Source organism: Exophiala mesophila (assembly GCF_000836275.1).
Source record: "Exophiala mesophila strain CBS 40295 unplaced genomic scaffold supercont1.1, whole genome shotgun sequence".
NCBI lineage: Eukaryota > Fungi > Ascomycota > Eurotiomycetes > Chaetothyriales > Herpotrichiellaceae > Exophiala > Exophiala mesophila.
The window spans coordinates 905,205-922,205 of record NW_015622504.1 but is presented as its reverse complement, the minus strand read 5'-3'; the positions used below and the strand labels follow the sequence as shown (position 1 = coordinate 922,205).

The 17,001-nt window shown below is 50.6% G+C and overlaps 8 protein-coding genes across 8 annotated transcripts; 3 read left to right on the top strand and 5 right to left on the bottom strand.

Moving 5' to 3' along the window:
• Window positions 1-167: 167 nt before the first annotated feature.
• Window positions 168-2,094, bottom strand: PV10_00305 (ATPase get3). Its single transcript, XM_016364358.1, has 3 exons — window positions 1,463-2,094; window positions 810-1,399; window positions 168-747 (listed from the first exon to the last, which is right to left on the bottom strand). Exons 1-3 carry the CDS (start codon window positions 1,853-1,855, stop codon window positions 702-704), a joined length of 1,029 nt encoding a protein of 342 aa, XP_016228007.1. The 5' UTR covers window positions 1,856-2,094; the 3' UTR covers window positions 168-701.
• Window positions 2,095-2,851: 757 nt separating this feature from the next.
• On the bottom strand, window positions 2,852-4,323 carry PV10_00304 (uncharacterized protein). Its single transcript, XM_016364357.1, has 2 exons — window positions 3,918-4,323; window positions 2,852-3,866 (listed from the first exon to the last, which is right to left on the bottom strand). Exons 1-2 carry the CDS (start codon window positions 3,986-3,988, stop codon window positions 2,957-2,959), a joined length of 981 nt encoding a protein of 326 aa, XP_016228006.1. The 5' UTR covers window positions 3,989-4,323; the 3' UTR covers window positions 2,852-2,956.
• A 22-nt stretch (window positions 4,324-4,345) lies between these two features.
• On the bottom strand, window positions 4,346-8,263 carry PV10_00303 (translation initiation factor IF-2). Its single transcript, XM_016364356.1, has 3 exons — window positions 8,164-8,263; window positions 4,938-8,115; window positions 4,346-4,873 (listed from the first exon to the last, which is right to left on the bottom strand). Exons 1-3 carry the CDS (start codon window positions 8,185-8,187, stop codon window positions 4,719-4,721), a joined length of 3,357 nt encoding a protein of 1,118 aa, XP_016228005.1. The 5' UTR covers window positions 8,188-8,263; the 3' UTR covers window positions 4,346-4,718.
• Window positions 8,264-9,501: 1,238 nt separating this feature from the next.
• Window positions 9,502-10,428, top strand: PV10_00302 (uncharacterized protein; the record flags this gene model as incomplete). The annotated part of the gene is made up of 3 exons (XM_016364355.1): window positions 9,502-9,567; window positions 9,625-10,125; window positions 10,183-10,428. The coding sequence occupies 3 exons, from the start codon at window positions 9,502-9,504 to the stop codon at window positions 10,426-10,428; spliced, it is 813 nt and encodes a 270-aa protein (XP_016228004.1).
• A 743-nt stretch (window positions 10,429-11,171) lies between these two features.
• PV10_00301 (uncharacterized protein) lies at window positions 11,172-12,683 on the top strand. Its single transcript, XM_016364354.1, has 4 exons — window positions 11,172-11,415; window positions 11,528-11,539; window positions 11,590-12,361; window positions 12,413-12,683. Exons 1-4 carry the CDS (start codon window positions 11,307-11,309, stop codon window positions 12,441-12,443), a joined length of 924 nt encoding a protein of 307 aa, XP_016228003.1. The 5' UTR covers window positions 11,172-11,306; the 3' UTR covers window positions 12,444-12,683.
• Window positions 12,486-13,602, bottom strand: PV10_00300 (NADH dehydrogenase [ubiquinone] iron-sulfur protein 8, mitochondrial). Its single transcript, XM_016364353.1, has 2 exons — window positions 13,220-13,602; window positions 12,486-13,151 (listed from the first exon to the last, which is right to left on the bottom strand). Exons 1-2 carry the CDS (start codon window positions 13,507-13,509, stop codon window positions 12,755-12,757), a joined length of 687 nt encoding a protein of 228 aa, XP_016228002.1. The 5' UTR covers window positions 13,510-13,602; the 3' UTR covers window positions 12,486-12,754.
• Window positions 13,603-13,803: 201 nt separating this feature from the next.
• Window positions 13,804-14,946, top strand: PV10_00299 (acyl carrier protein). The gene is made up of 4 exons (XM_016364352.1): window positions 13,804-14,168; window positions 14,217-14,234; window positions 14,288-14,417; window positions 14,467-14,946. The coding sequence occupies exons 1-4, from the start codon at window positions 13,944-13,946 to the stop codon at window positions 14,511-14,513; spliced, it is 420 nt and encodes a 139-aa protein (XP_016228001.1). The 5' UTR covers window positions 13,804-13,943; the 3' UTR covers window positions 14,514-14,946.
• PV10_00298 (uncharacterized protein) lies at window positions 14,874-16,256 on the bottom strand (the record flags this gene model as incomplete). Its single annotated transcript, XM_016364351.1, has 1 exon — window positions 14,874-16,256. The coding sequence occupies one exon, from the start codon at window positions 16,254-16,256 to the stop codon at window positions 14,874-14,876; it is 1,383 nt and encodes a 460-aa protein (XP_016228000.1).
• Between the last annotated feature and the right edge of the window lie 745 nt (window positions 16,257-17,001).

Genomic DNA, 17,001 nt, shown 5'->3' with positions numbered 1-17,001 from the left:
GGTCAAGGGTATTTGGGATAACCCAATGTGGGCAAAGCAAAAACGCCCAGTTGATGTCCCAAAGTTTTAGTGTATATACCACGATGGGAATCGGATTCACAATGTAGATACCCGAGGAGGCGTTGACTTTCTCGGCACGGACAAGCAATGCCCAGACCATGGAGCATCCAAGCATATGCGTATTGTCTAGCAAACGTCCACGGCTTGAGCTTGCCATTCCCGGGCGCGCTGGTTAAGAGACACCAAATAAGTTTAATGCGCGTTTGACCGGTTCCGACCAAAATTGCTGGTTGGGCGGCTATCCCAGGCTTGTACCGGCATACGTTGGGCGATAAGATTGGATGAGTTTGAACCTGATCGGAGGACTGATGGGCACCAAGATTCATGATTTGAGAGCACTGAACTTTATGAGTGCATATCCAGCGGAAAAGCATCAGGGGAATGTGAGTTGCAGCCGTTAGCGAGAGGCTTGCGGCACAAAAGGGCCTGATGAAAATTCGCCATTCCGAGTTCATCACTGTGGTCACTAAAACTGTCGTGGTAAGGGCCCTATCAGTCATCGTCTACGGGCAGTGAAGGCCAATTGTAACAGAGACGCGGGGTCTATCAACACGAGCGTGAGGTCAGTTTACTAGCGGCGTCAGAATGCCAGGGCCGTTTGTCGGAAGGACGAATGGGGCTTTATACGAGGTACATCTGCGTTAGGAGGAGGGTGGATGATATGGATGAATAAGCATCTCTGAGAAGCTTTGGTACAGATTAGCAAATTGCTTAGGTCAAGACTGAACCAGGGTTGACTCTCGACTCACCTTTTCAGACTCTCCACACCGCGAACTTCGTCAGTCAACAGGGGCATCTTGACCACATTGAACTCGTCGTAGAGTTCTTCGATCTGGTCGAGGTACTTTTTCTGCATCTTCCTTCTGGCATTACATTGCTTACAATCGTTGGACTTTTCAGGAAACAGGAGCTGATTGACGACGATGCAGTGGGTGTCGATATTATAGCTGGCCAACTCTTGAATCATTCGCTCGGTTTCGTAAAGGGACAAGAATTCGGCGATGCAAACGCAGACAAAGGTGGTCATGTCGGGGTTTTTAAACTGGCCATTGACTTCGGCGATGGTTTCTCTGAGAGCTTCCAGTTTCTGTGTCAGCTCGTCGAGATTGGCACCACCTGGAAGTCCACCGCGGGCACCAATGACGGATTGCAGCATGGGACCAAACTGGGCGGACAGTTGGGAGATTTTGGCCAGAGCCTTTTCCAGGACGGTGGGGAATTGGAGGAAGCGAAGGGTATGGCCAGTCGGGGCGGTGTCAAAGATGATGACTTCGTAGGAGAGACTTTTGACCTGTTTGAGCACTTCGGCGAACGACATGGCCTCATCAACACCAGGGATCTAAACGCCGTAGGGTCAGCAAATGACAAGAGAACACCTTGACCTAATGGGGAAGAGACATACACTAAAGGCGAGATCCTGCATCATGTTGCCCATGCCTCCAAGGCCTGCCATGGCATCTTGGGCATCGTCGCCGCCTCCACTGATCAAATCATTGATGCTGCCATTGGGGTCGATCTCCATGGCGCTCAAATTGGTAAAGCCCTCGACCAGACGGGCATCCTTGCCAAATTTCTGACTAAAAGCGTCGCTCAAATTGTGTGCCGGGTCGGTTGAGATCAGGAGAACCGACTTCCTTGCTTTTGCCATTTGAATCGCTAGGGAGCAGGAGGTGGTGGTCTTGCCAACCCCACCCTTGCCCCCGACAAAGATCCATCTCAGGGTTTTCTGGTCGATCAGGTTCTGAAGAGTGGGGTCGAGGATATCGTCATCAGCATCGACGAGCGCAGTAGACATGGTGAGAGGAGGATGGGAATTGGTTCGCGGGAAAACAAAGGCCGGGGGGGGTCGAGTTCGAGCGGTGATTGTCTTGGGCAAGAAAAGTGTGGTTGTGTATCGTAATCCTCCTGTATCTGTCTATCCGAAGCCTTCTCAAATGTAGCCGGTGGAAAGTCAAGTTGATGATGGCGGAAAGTAAGTGACTATGGTTGCATTTGTGGCTGGTGGACGAGGGAACACGCTGGCTTGGATGGGATATTGTGAAGTGCAGAGAAGGCACGAAATGGGAAAGTGCGACGTCATGGCAGTGGGATGCTCTGAGGGGCGCGGACGGTAAAGACGAGTAGGTAGTGACTTAGCCACCGTGGCACCTATGCTGGTCATAACCATAGCCGATAAAACCCGAGAGGCTCGAGGCGCCTGGGCCTTGGATTCGCCCGCCCAGGGAGCCCGATGTGCAGGCACCAGCTAAGCCTGGGGTCCTTGGGTGCCTGGAGACCTCGTACGGAGTCAGTGGTGCAAGTCCGGCGAGATCAAACCGTGGACGGCCAGCGGGAGTGGTCAAGGCCGAAAATCCCGCCGATTTGCTTAACGCCCGCGTGCCGGGCGTGCCTGGCTATGGAGGATCTGGAGGTGTCAGCATTTCCTGCATGAGCCCGTGTCTGCACTAGATGCCCAACATGAGCAATGGGATGGTTCAAAACAGGTTAGGCTTGAAAGGCGAAGGACTGGTGACTCAGAATATGTCATCTTGGATCATTACAGTACACATAAGAGTGAAAGCATAAAGCATCACCCATACCACGTAAAGGCGCGATGGTCCGCTCCGTCGAGGGCCGAAAAATGTCCACCGCCTCTATTTGCTGCCAAAGTCTCAAAAAGGCTTTCCCAGAGAACAGAATCATATTGTACGCTCTTTCCTATCTAGGTCTCTCCTTGAAGGAGCACATGCCATCAGCAGACGATCGACAGAGATCTTCGTATCTCAAATGTTGGAACAATTCAAATCATCTAGCTAATGATACCACTATGTACGCAAAACAGACTCATGATTATTTACAGCTTCAATACAACATAACGTACTTTGACTCTTGCTTTGGCATTATGGCTCGATTGGGTTTATGGACTGCTCGTCACAGTGGTGGTCACCGTTTCCGTCACAGTAAATAGACTCTCATTTTGATTTTGAGTCTGCTGGACTGGTTCCTGCGTGATGGGGACTACAGCCAGGGAATCCGCATCTGAGGAGCTGCTGCTCGCCGTGACCGTAGGTGCAGCAGTGGTTGGTGGGCTAGATGCTGTTGCAATCTCGGCATCTGGTGGTGGTGGCGGTGGTGCAGCGGCACTTAGTGTCACTGGTCGTGCCTCAGAAGCCGGTATCGACCCCAGTCCAGGTCTGATTGTCAAGGTCTCACTGGGCAGGGCAGATCCAGTGACGGTGCTTGAAACTGCGCTGTCTTCGTCTTCGGAAATGCTTGTCTGGGCCGCAGCAGCAACCACATCACTTGCAGTTGGTGGGATCGATGTGCCATCGAGGGTGATGAAGCTCGTTGACCCATCCGTCGTCACAAGTACCACCGTTACTGTTGCGGGGACTGGAGCCACGGGTGCAGCCGCTGTGGAAGGCTGTGACTCGGCAGCCGTAACGAAGACGGTCTCGAAGATCGTCGACTGCACTCGTACTGTTGTTGTGGATTCCCCACTGTCTTGCGGGGCTTGAATGTTGGTGCCCGTGGCTGGCGCCGACTCATCGGTGGCAGCAACTGCGACAGCTGCTGCAGTGGCAGTTGTTGTTGTTAGGCTTTGCGTCAGAAGGCTCAATAGACTTGTGTTGGATCCGCCAACCCCGACAGCTCCAACTTTGCCATCCTGCGTTCCTTGTCTTGTCGGGACCGCAAAGGGATCTATGCTTGATAAGGTACGTGTGGACTGTTCGCGTCGTTTATGCGGTGTATCCAATGTCGATCCAAGCCCGTCGGCGACCCAGCGCCGCTGTGGCTCAAATACATGGCGGACCTGGCTCGGATGTCTGTGAAAGATGTCAGTCGCCCGGAATGATAGCTGCTGGAGTGTGTCGTACTTATGGATCGGACCAGCCGAACTCAAGGCTGAGAGTACAAGCAATGTGATCGAGGAAGAAGTAAGATGCATGGTTAGAAAAAGAACTTTGACAGAAACAGATTGCACACGCCGGCGTGTGATATTATAATGATATGCGGGAAAGTTGACAAAAGAAATACTCAAATTGAATAAAGAGAGAGTCCCGATACAGAGACAAGGTTAAGGAAGGCTCTTCGAAGAGGAGCGAAGTTGGGACACCTTTTGAACTTTACCTTCGAAGAGCATCTAATGGCTCCTTGGAGTGTGTATAATGCCATGGGCGGCTGCTGGATTCATTCAAGCCCAGTTTAGCTCCCTTGACATTTGCAACGAGAACATTGAAACATTGTGATCAGATTAGGATCAAGAATGTGAGAGAATTCAAGTGGATGCGACAATGGTTGGAAGTGAGAAGAGTAATTGACGTCCAAGAAGACGTGTTGAAGAGTAGGTGGCCACCACCACATGATTGGCTGACAACGATTCTTGGTTGCTGCGCCCATGCCATCGACCAATCAAATACTCACAAGCAGTCATCAGCCACCAACAACCAGCAAAGAGACTGTATCTGCACAAGGCTGAGTCTCAGCCTTGCATTCTATTTCATCCCCCTGATTCTATATGTGTACACGATACGTACTTCGTATCCTCCTCCCTCCGTGTTTCATATCATTTCGTCGGTACGCGCCCGGAAATTCTGGCCGGGCCCGTGGCAAAAACACCCTCCATGCTGACCACACGCTCTAGACACGTCTTGACTGTGTTAGATGCGCTGTCTAAATTAGTACAAGACCCGCTTCTCTCTGGTCTCCGAGATGGACTGGATCTGGTCGCCTTCTTCGAAAGCGTCCCAGTTTTCGAATGCCATTCCGCATTCGCTGCCCTTGCGCATTTCTGTCACGTCCTTCTTGACGTTTTTGAGAGAGTCCAGCATGCCTGAGCCGTGTTAGCCTCAACTCACACTGTATACAGTTGCCACCAAGGAAATTCTTAGACTTACCATTGAACACCACTTCGCCGTTCCGAGAGACTCGAACCTTTGCTGACCGAGTTATGATCCCGTTACTGATCCGGCAGCCCGCAATCTTCTTCGTCTTGCGCTTCACTGAAACCTCGAAGATCTGGCCGATCTCGGCCTCCCCAAGCACTTTTTGTGTTATTAGCGGAGGGAGTTCGTTCGCAACCTTGTCCTTGACATCATCCGTAACCTTGTAGATGATGTTGTGCTCAAGGATCTGAAGGCCAGCCGCTTCGGCGAGCCGGCGAGCCGAATTATCCACTGGTTGGTTGAAAGAGATGGCGTATCCCACTTCCCCAGTGGCTGCCAGCAATTTGATGTCTGACTCACTGACTTGTCCTGTGCCACTGTGGATGATATTTGCTACTGCCTCTTGGTTACCAATTCCACGGATTGCCGCTACCAGCGCTTCCGTGCTGCCAGCAACATCGGCTTTGACAACGAAGTGTACACGCTTGGGCCCAGAGGCATCATTTGCAACCCACCCTTCATTGTCCTTGGGTCGCCGGTGCGGCCGTCGTTCGAAGTATCCTTGCTCGCGCTCCCATTCCACCGTTTGAGCACGAGCTTCCGCTTCCTCCGTGCGGTTTGCGTTGATCGAGGCAACCTCTGCCATTTTCCGAATCGTCTCGGCCTTTTCTTGACGAAGTTCAACCACTGCTTTGGCTTGTTGCTCGGTCTCTGCTTGCAGAACTTCCAGACCTGCGTCAGGATCGTCTCCTCGCCAGCCATCCACTTGGACCGGTGTGCCCGGCCCCGCTTCCTCGAGATACCCTCCAAGATCATTCTTGAGAGTCCGCACCCGTGCCCATGTAGTGCCTGCAACGATGCAATGCCCCGGTTTCAATGTGCCTCGCCGGACCAATACTGTGGCAACTCGACCTGCAGAGGTCACCTTACTCTCAATGACCGAGCCCTCGACTGGACCGTCAATGTCGGCCCGATAGTCATTCACATCGGCCAGTAGAATGATGGCGTCTTCGAGATCCGACATGCCTTGCCCAGTCTTTCCGCTCACGGCAATCGACTGATACTCACCACCGTAATCTTCAACCACAATCTCATGTCGTGCTAGATCTTGCTTTACAAGATCAACGTTCGCTTCCTCTTTGTCGACCTTGTTGATGGCAACGATAATGTTGACGTTTGCCTCACGTGCATGCTTGATTGCCTCGATGGTTTGCGGCTTTACGCTGTCGTCTGCCGCAACGACAAGCACCACAATGTCAGTGACATTTGCCCCACGTCGCCGCATCTCTAAGAAGGCTGCGTGTCCAGGGGTATCCAAGAAAGTTATATTTCTTTCCGATCCGGGCATTGTCACCGAGAACGCGCCTATGTGTTGTGTGATTCCTCCGTGTTCAGATGCCACAACACTAGACTTGCGGAGATAATCAAGGATCGTCGTCTTGCCGTGATCCACATGACCCATGATCGTCACAATCGGTGGCCGAGGCGGTAGCACTGTCGGATCTTCTGATGGTGGTCGAGCTACCAAGTCCTTCATTTCGCTTTGATCAGACATAACCGGTTCGAACCCATGGAAGTCAGCGAACATCGCAGACGTTGCCGCATCAAGGACGTGGTCATGTCTTGCGTCTTCAAACCCTTCCTCCTCTAATTGAGCCAAAAAGGTGTTTAGCCTTACTCCGAGCATCTGTGCCAGCTTCTGCACACTGATGAACTCGGGAATATGAATTATGGGCCGTGATGGTTCTTGCTTTTCCCAGAATGTGTTAGAAGACTGTTGAGTCTGCGATCGGTCGTCCAGATCGGATTCATTGTCTTGGAAAGACTCATGCTCCCGAGTGCGTCTTGAGTGGTGGCCTGATGCAATGGCGCGTTCATCATCATCCTCGTCATATTCCTCTCTTCTCCTTCGACCCCCTTTTCGAGACTTACGGCTGACATCTGCCGCTTCTGCTTCATTGTCTTCTTCTATCTCATAGACTCGACTTCGTCTGTCCGGAAGTTTGGCGTCACCTTTCTTCTGTCGGCGATGGCTGAACGTTCCCGAATCCTCCAGTATATCCGCAGATATTACATTATTGACGTCCTGGTCAACAATATCCTCCAAATCCGGGCTGGCTTCACCTGGTGTTTGTGACAACTGCTGCGTTGCTTGTTGTCCGCCTCTGTCGAACGAGGCAATCCTGTTCAGATTTCCACGACGCGGTTGACTTCGATCTTGGAAACTCGACGCACCACGCGGTTGACTGCGTGAGTGTTCTTGGAAGCTTCCATCTGGTCGTCCGCCCAAGAGATCCTGTAGGCTGGATCTCTGAGTGAAGGAATCTCGGTTGTCGGAACGCTGACGGCCATCGCGAGGTTCTCTTGCATCTCGAGGGGACTTTGGTAGTCCCTTTTCAAAAAAAGAATTAAACCTTCCTCGATCATACGAATCGCTGCGATTGGTCTGTGGCGACGCTTGACCATTCGGTGAATTTTCCGTTCTAGCATTGAATCGTCGGATCCTGACACCCTCAGACTGTTCTTGCACAGGAAAATTCCAGTTTTGCCTTTGCTGTCTGTCCTGAGACCTTGCCATGTTGCCCAAGGCTGCATCTTGTCTTTGCTCACGGTTGGCATTCCTCGGAGACCGCGGTACATCGGGCCGGGAGTCGTTTCTGTCAGTGTGAAAAGTAATGCGAGGACCACCTGCCTCGGGATAAAAATGTCTTGACCTTTGCGCAGAATCGGGGCCCGTCTTGTCTGGTGTGGGTGCGATGTGGCTAGGGTTTGCAGGACGTCCGTTTACACCTTCCCGCCGGTCCAACGAGGAGGGTGGCGCCACGGGTCGAGTCTGCGCAGTCCGGTTCGGAGGGGCCGGAGGTTGTGAGTGGCGGGGAGGAGCGGAAGGTATAATGTCCTTATAGACAAGAGAGGCATTCTTTGAGCGTGGTGTAACGCATATGGTACATTCAGACCGGCGGACTGCATTTACATGGCCACAGCCACATCTCCAGCCTTCGACCTCTCTAGAAGGCGACGATGGGGGTTCGTCTTCTTGGATCGGGGCCGCAGCGGTCGCGGGGCGTCGTGACGGAGCGCTGGTATTATATGAACGTCGAGAGGCAGTTAGCCGTGGTGCAACAGGAGTTTGAGAACTAAAGGTCGTCCGGAAGGCGCAGAAGAAGCAGATGTCCTGCAACGGTATCAACTGAATGTGGTCAGCTTTTTGGTATCAGGCGGTGGCTTTCAAGCTTACCCTTCGACCCAAAGCCCTTCGCATTCTGGAAATACAGGACAAACGTCGACAGAACGTCCTGAGTCTGTAGCTCTGGCTCGAGTGGAAGGATGGTCTGATGGATGATAATTACAATTCGACGCAGGTTGCAGGGAAATTTCGCACCGAATCTAGTGTCTAGTGTCGCCGCTTTTAGCGGGTTCTTCCTTAAGCATGGTCTTCTGGGCCCCTCTGACTATCCACTCGGCGCCCTAAGAGAATGTCAGGCCTAGGCTACGGGTAAGGCTGACGCGATATATACTACTAAGCTACTCCGGTTTCCTCGTGAATTATCACGAAATTCTACTCCGTAGTCTTTTTGTGGCGATCCCACAGGGTCTACGAGTAGCTGCCTGACAGTGATAGCAGCCAAGCCGACACCCATGTCCAAACTTCTCCGTGATCCTACGGAGCGAAGCGGAGTAGGTATTATATTAGGTTTAGTATCCTATGTAAAAATGTTGTTCGTAAAAATGTTGACGCTATATGATTAGCCTGGAAAAATGATTAGTTAAAAGAATATATCTTGGCACCTTTCTCTTGGCAATTTATTTAGATATGCGCAAGTCACGATCTCATGACTAGGTACCTAGTAAGTAATCAGAATATTCTCCTCGAGTTTCTCTAAGTGATCTTGGACTGCTACGTGATTACCCTAGAGAGTGCCCTGGAGAGACTGCCCTCGAGAGAAGTGCTATATGGAGGTTGCCCTAGACAACGGCATCGCAACTACGCAAGAGCTAGATTAGGCAGGAGTCAGTGGGCTGGTCCGCCTACTCCAAGGGCTGAGTTGGTTTCTCTCCTCCTTGAGATAGCTAGATAGAGAAGATAAGTTTCACAGCATGCCCCATCAGCCCCAATCCCACCTAATTACTCGTACGGGTACTAACATATCCAGACTTGGATGTGCGTGTACGTACATGGAATTGTTCGTTTCCCTGCCCGGTCGTGTACTGCTGATGTTTCCATTGTCGATGTGCTAAACTGAGTCTGAACGTAATGATGACTAAACATATACGTAGCGAGTAGGAGCTGCGACTAATGCAAAGTCGCCTACAGAGCTCGAGAAATCACTCCTATTTGATGGAAGGAACGGCCTAACGCGGCGGAGGGACTGCCATATGTGAATTTAGCGAAATAGGGGTGCCTTGTCATAGTCAGCACGATGGAGTATGGTGGCGAACTTGATCCTTCCGCTGACGATGAAGGATTTCTTATGTGCAGATATATGTTGAGATAAATCAGGTAGGTTTTCAGCTTTTGTACTTTGCACGATTGCCATGTGCACAATTGCAATTCTTCCACTACCTGAGAGACACAATGGCAAAGCCATGGGCAGACGAGCCGTACCCTCTGATCACGACGCCTGCGGCAAGGAATGTCAAGGTTGGGATAGTCCAAACCATCAAGGTCTGGTGATGATGTCTCTAATGTAAAGTCTAGGCGTCGCCCGGATCGATATATGTGGCGACAGGGATGGCACTGGCTCACAATGTCATGATTCGCTACATCAATTCCATCTACCTACAAGCCACCGGGTTTTCCGGCGTCAGAGATGCTGATGCCTTCCTACTCTACTGTCGTGGCCTATGCCCAATCATTCATAATCATCATGACAGCGAAGAGAAGAGCTTCTTTCCGATGATAGAGAAACTCACGAATTCTCCGGGAATCATGGACCAAAGTATTCAGGAACATAAGGACTTCGAAAATGGGTTTCACACGTTTGAGAAGTACGTGATAGAAACAGCAGCTACTGAATACGACGGCAATGCGCTAAGAAGTATACTGGACGACTTTGCACCCCCTCTACTGAGACATCTCAATGCAGAGGTGTTAACATTGCTTTCTATCGGAGAGAGGTTTGGTGGCGACAAGCTACAGAAGTTATATGATGACTGCGAGGCCGAAATAGTGAAAGACACCCAAGCAAAATCCGACCCTGTAAGTGATTCGTTCTGGTCTTATCAAACTACCGTGCCCACTGACCGACCGTATTAGTTTATCATGCTACCAGCGGGATTCGGTGCTGTTGACCGTACCTTCGAGAGTGGCATCCATGGGAAATGGCCACCATTTCCATGGTTTGTCCCCTATCTCAACAAGTTCATCTTTTACAGAAGACATTCCAGCTCGTGGCGCTTCAGTCCGTGTTCAAATTTGAAACGACGAGAGCTGCAGTTTGTCGGTGACAATTGGAAAGGAACAAAGGCGTTCACCGAGGATTGGAGTATGTTGGGAAAATGATGTCGAACATCTGACAACATAGCTGGCAGGGCATTGGCCGTATCCGCCTGCGTTTTGAGCCCAGATTTTTACAACCTTGCGATGGATGCGGCGATCTATCTGAACTGCAGTTTCCAATTGGAAAAGGAGAAAGGCGTTAGTCGAGCGCTAGGTACTGTAGGATTCGTCCAAATCCTGAGGACATTTGTTGGCAATTTCTACGGAGTACTATATGATGGGTCCCCGCCTAGCTCGCGACTATTCTCGAAACGGGAGGACCGCCTAAACGGTAGGCGGATTTATCTATACTTATACACTTACGGAGTCGTGGGAGTACAAGATACCAGTATTACAGCAACTTAACCGGGGAAACTTTTGAGACTTTTGTTACGGCGCATCAGACACGTCGATGCGCATATCTTTCTGACAGCATATCACGTGATATGGCATCCTCACCACGTGAATTTTTGTTTACCTTTCCTGTGGATGAGTTTTCCTAGAAAAGATCAATACCCGACAGCTCTACGCGCTTGGGAGCGTTCGAGTGATAAATCGGGGTTGTAATAATACTGTTAGTAAGGATCTGGTGTTTATCGGCAGCCATTGGACCATATCTGGGAATTTATTCCATGTCCATGGGCTACATGCCAATTTCTTGCAAAGTGGGGTACTAGATGAGAGATCCACCAATAAGCGTCGCCCAAGGCGCGGCCAAAGCCTGTCCCACGGTCTCCAAATTGCGTGCTATCGTACCAGAAGGGCAATGAAAAGCAGCCCCAGTCACGTATGATTCTAATATCCTTCTACAATAGCCTCGAGAACCAAGTATGAGGTGACTGCTTTCAAGCTTCCTTGATCCAGCATTGATCCAGTAGAGGCGAGGCCATCTGACTTCGAGTATGGCAGGTGACGACCTGAGCACCGTGGAAGCGGAACAAGCCAGTTGGGCGCGGACAGGAAAAGATCTAGTATCCGGCGCTGCTGGAGGAATAGCCCAAGTGTTGTTAGGTGAGATTCTCTAAATGATTTGGGTCATTTTGCAACATCAGGACTTGATCATGTTGAGGGAGGATCAATGTCTGGAGACACTACAGGAATTCTGGCTAACAATTTTCTTCAGGCCAACCATTTGGTAAGGATCGTCAGGCGTATGCTGGCAAGAGGCCATTCTCACATGGACAGATATCATAAAGGTCCGACTACAGACAACTTCGAAATATCCGAATGCCGTGGCGTGCGCCTCATCCATCCTACGGAATGAAGGGCCCTTCGCTTTCTACAAGGGAACTCTCACACCTTTGATAGGCATCGGAGCGTGTGTCTCTGTTCAGTTCGGCGCATTCCACTACGCTCGACGGGCCTTCGAAGAACGCAACCTGGTCGCCAACCCACAGGGCAAGGGCGAACTCTCTTATGGCCAATATTACCTGGCTGGTGCGTTTGCCGGTCTCACCAATTCAGTACTCTCAGGACCCATTGAGCATGTCAGAATCCGACTCCAGACTCAACCCCATGGAGCAGATCGTCTGTACAGTGGCCCTCTAGATTGCATCAAGAAGCTCTCCTCTCACGAAGGGGTTCTCCGCGGCTTGTACCGTGGTCAAGCTGTAACATTGTACCGTGAAGCCCAGGCCTACGGTGTGTGGTTTCTCACCTTTGAGTATCTCATGAATCTCGACATGAAACGCAACAACGTCGAGAGAAAAGAGATTTCCTCGCCCAAGGTGGCTTTCTACGGTGGTCTCGCCGGTGAGGCGTTGTGGATTGCCAGCTATCCTTTTGACGTGATCAAAAGCAAAATGCAGAGCGACGGATTCGGCGCAGATCAGAAATACAAGACGATGCGTGATTGTTTCAGCAAGACATGGCAAGCAGAAGGCGCTAGAGGATTCTGGAAAGGCATCGGTCCAACTCTGGCTCGAGCGATGCCTGTTAGCGCTGGCACATTCGCAGTGTAAGTCTGCCGACACTCTCGATCCGGCATCATGACTGACATTTGTCTTAGGGTTGAGCTGACTATGCGCGCTCTGAATTGAGAACCACCTCTGTGTGAAAATCTAATCAGAGAGTAATAAGGTGTGATAGACTCAGCAACATAGATCAATTGAGCACGGGAGGCAAGAAACCATGGGTGAAAAGTTAATGCCGGGATAGAACTCGATTGAAGTTTCCAAGTGCTTGATATCACTCGCGAGCATCGTCGCAATAAATTTTCAGACCTGACACATGTGAGCCACGGTCCTTAGCGACAATCGCCTCTCCCGGAGCGCTTCGTGCTATTTCGTGAAAATTATGTACACGCTAGGCTAGATGCAATGAGCCGACCTTCCATCCGCCCACGGGCTTCCTATCTGTATGGAGCATCTGCTCTGGCCACCGCTGCCAACTCAGGCTCCCACTTGTCTCCATTGGATAACAACTTCTCTTTGTTGTACAAGAGCTCTTCTCGATCTTCCGTGGCATATTCAGCGTTGGGTGTTTCGACTATGGCATCAACAGGGCAGCTCTCTTGGCAGAGACCACAATAGATGCATTTTGTCATATCAATATCATATCGAGTTGTCCGTCTTGATCCGTCTTCTCGTTCTTCGGCCTCGATTGTGATGGCCAGGGCAGGGCAAATAGCTTCACATAGCTTGCAAGCGATACATCTCTCCTCGCCGGATGGATATCGTCGCAGAGCGTGTTCTCCTCTGAATCTGGGAGAGATGGGACCTTTTTCAAAGGGATAGAAAATTGTATAACTGGAGAATCACGAATTAGCGCTTGATCCAAAGCTAAAGCAGCCCTGGTAAGAGACGGGGTTCCTTACGGTGGTCGGAAGAATTGTTCCAGCACGACATACATGCCACGAAACATCTCAGTCAGGAGGAAGTAATTGGAAGCTTTGTCCATGACGTGCTCGCCTTCATCGAATCGCTTCGGCCGTGGTAATCTGTAGCCTTGTGGAGGAGGACCTGATGGGAGGGCATTTCGAGGGGTTGATGTGTGGAATTGAGCTGTGGCGCGCAGGAAGGGTGATCTGTCTGCTTGTCGCAAAAAACTCGAGCCAGCTATCGGTCTCACGACCAGTCGTGATGCTGGACGCAGTGATGATGCCATCGTCCGTATGGAAAGCCAGCACACTGGGATGGAGTTGGTGTGGCAAGCGAGATGGGAATCAAGGACGTCAATATGAAATATGGAGAGCAGTTCGGGTGCTAGTAGGAGGTTTTGGGATGTGGAGTCTCGTCATCAGGAAACAGGAACGTCATGATTGGCTTGAGCAGGTGTGTCTAGCAACCTCCGAGTGCTAGGTTGCAAGTGCTTGCACACACCTCAGTGCACCTCCCCCTAGTAATGTAGTCACGTGGCATTTTATCCGAGCTTGGGTCGCTCCTGCATCTTCGAACTTGACATTTTGCTCCGTCGCAGCTTCTGGTTTACTTGACATCAGAATCTCGACTCATCTACACCTCACTTCTTCCGTGCCATTTCACACATTCCTCTTTGGCCTTACGTCTCTCGACCCTTCGCACCTCTCCGCTATTGTCACAATGCTCCGAACGGGTGCCGTCAGAGCGTTCTACGCCGCCACAAGGACCCAGATTCCCCGACAACTACCTGCCTTCCGCGCCCAAATTTCCTATCCTCTCCAGCACGCATCGCGATCAATTCCTTCGTTCGTCGTTCCCAGTGTAAGATGCTATTCGGCCTCTGCTGGTCTCACAAAGGACGAAGTCCAGGGCCGGATATTCGATGTCTTGAAGAACTTCGATAAGGTACGCCTATCTTGTCAAAATCTTTACACACTTGCTAACTCGCCTCAGGTCTCAGACGTCTCAAAGGTAATGACCTTCTAATGGCCTTTTTGAACAGCCTTCTAACCAGTGACGGGTAGATTACGGGAACATCGCATTTCCAAAATGACCTGGGTTTGGACAGCTTGGACACAGTCGAGGTGGTGATGGCGATTGAAGAAGAATTCAGCATTGAGATTCCTGACAAGGAGGCTGATGCCATCCACAGCGGTAAGCATCCTAGAATCTGACAATGACACTCTTACTGAGAATACTTTAGTCGACCAAGCAGTTACATACATTGTTGCCCAGCCTGATGCGCACTGAAGAATACTGGTGAATTGGAATAGATGAGGTCGAGATCAAAATCAATCATTGTACAGTCCCCCGATGACGGAGAAGCATCGCAATTGTATCATTATACTACAACCTGCTAGCTCACTGGGATGCATGCAATGAACCATGTTGGTTGTATTCCTCTCCAATCTGATCGAGATGTCTGTCACGGTGTACAACCACCCCAGCACTTTTCTTCCAGAGTCTGATTGTTTCAAAACTTGGACGTCGAATAAGTCATGATACTGGGACATCTATCAAAATGATACGGTGCATGTGTCATGCTATTATTCAAAGAGTGATCTCTGAGTTTCTATTCTTGCTAACAGAGCCCTCTTCCATGAACCCGGTCTAAATGGCTCCCGACTCCCTCAGCTCAAGAATTTTGTCTTCGTTATAGCCCAAAGTTGCGAGAACTTCGCTTGTGTGTTCTCCGAGAAGGGGAGGATTGATCCGGACTCCCATTTTAGCATCTTGAAACTTGATTGCTGATCCAAGCATCCTCAACACACCGTCCCTTGCAGCCTCAAAGTCTTGGATTTCGACGACCATGTTCCTCGCATGTGACTGCGGATGTTCTACTGCCTCGACGACGTCGTTTATTGCCCCATATGGCAATCCACTTCCATCAAAAGCCTGCATCCACTCATCTTTTGTCTTTTGACGGAATCGCTTCTGCAGTATGGAATCAATCTCTGCCCGGTGTTCCACTCTTCCGTCGTTGGTATTGAATCGCGGGTCCTGACCCAGGCCATCGACGCCCAAGATTCTGCAAAATCCCTGCCACTGGCGATTGTTGTTAGCAGCTACGTATACCATTCTCCCGTCTTTCGATTCAAATCCACCGTAAGGAACAAGATTTGGATGTCCAAGTCCAAGTCTCTTCCCTCTTCTCCGACCTTGTGCACCCTTGTGCCTGTCGAGATTCAAACTGGCCAACCCCACGTTGATCAACAGGCTCAGCGAGCTTTCGAACAGGCTTCCTTCAATCTTAGTGCCCAAACCCGTTCGTTCCCGCTGGGCGAGAGCCGCCAGAATGGCTCCGTGAGAGTACAATCCGGTGCAGAGATCGGCAATCGCGACACCTGGCTTCGAAGGTGGACCTTGACTTTCGCCGGTAATATGCAACAATCCAGCTTCTGCCAGGGCAATTGCATCATATCCAGCCCGGGCTTTACTTGGGCCATCAGCTCCATAGCCGCTCACACTGGCATATATCAGTCTGGGATTTTCCTGCTTCATTTGATCATATCCCAAGCCCATTTCGTCCATTTTCCCTGGAACAAAATTGTTCACCAATACGTCGCTGTCCCGAGCCAGTCGTTTCACAATCTCCACACCCTGCTTGGACTTTAAGTTGAGTGTTATGGATCGCTTGTTCCGATTGATGGCTGCAAAGTAGAGACTCATCAAAGGATACTCGTCCTTCCACATTTGTGACTCGCCACTTGTGCGCCATTGTCGTGTTTCGTCGCCCACGCCAGGCTGTTCGACCTTGAGTACCGAAGCGCCGTAATCGGCCAGGATTTGAGTACAAAAGGGACCTGCTAGCACACGAGATAGATCCAGAACTCGAAGGCCAGATAGTGGGAGGCCATCTGAGCGATCGGCTGTGGACTGATGACGACGTCCGTATAGATTGATTGGTGATGACCCTCGAGCACAGACAGAGGGTAATAGTCCAGCACGACCGTGGTGTAGCAGGGCCAGAAATGGATTACTATGTTTCATCATCCTCGATGCCTGTGTGTATGGATTGCATGCGCCGGGAGACGGTTAACAAAGTATGCTCCTCCAGGAAGACGAGCTCACCATTCCCTAGAAACACATCAATCTTGAAGCACTGATACTCGTTGACCGCGTCTAATAGTATAAACATGCAGTTTATTGCAAATCTCCAGCCAAGTCAACCCCGGCACAAAGTCATGTTAGAGATTCCTGGTGACGATCCAGCCGAAACTTCACCCAAACGGACCTTTTCGAAGTCGGAGCCTCCACCCACCATTAAAGCTATGATGAGGTATTTGCTGGCCCCACTGACGTGTCATAGAGGTCTATTCGTGCTTAGACCTAGGTGTCCATCATCTCTTCTCCGCACGACTTGTATCCGGCCTCGGTTGTGGCTTGATTCGATGTTTCTCCAACGACCAAGGGCCCCTCGGGCTCTAGACATACCCCAGAGTTTCCCATTTGGGGGAATGCCCTTTTGTATTATAGGCATCAGCTTGCCTCTCCAATGTCAGACAATCAATGCACATAGAAAAACGTCCCTGGATCAAGATCACCAAGTTCATGTGGAGAGATTTACCGAATTACGAAGACATAAGGCCGACATTCTACATGTAAGGTATCTTGGGTGATCAAAGGTGGTTGGCAGAAACAAACAAACCATGGCGGTCAGTATGTTGGGCAGACGCCTACTTCTTCATGGGAAACGGTCAAGGGCGTTGTTAAATGGGTTCCCTACCACGCCATCATT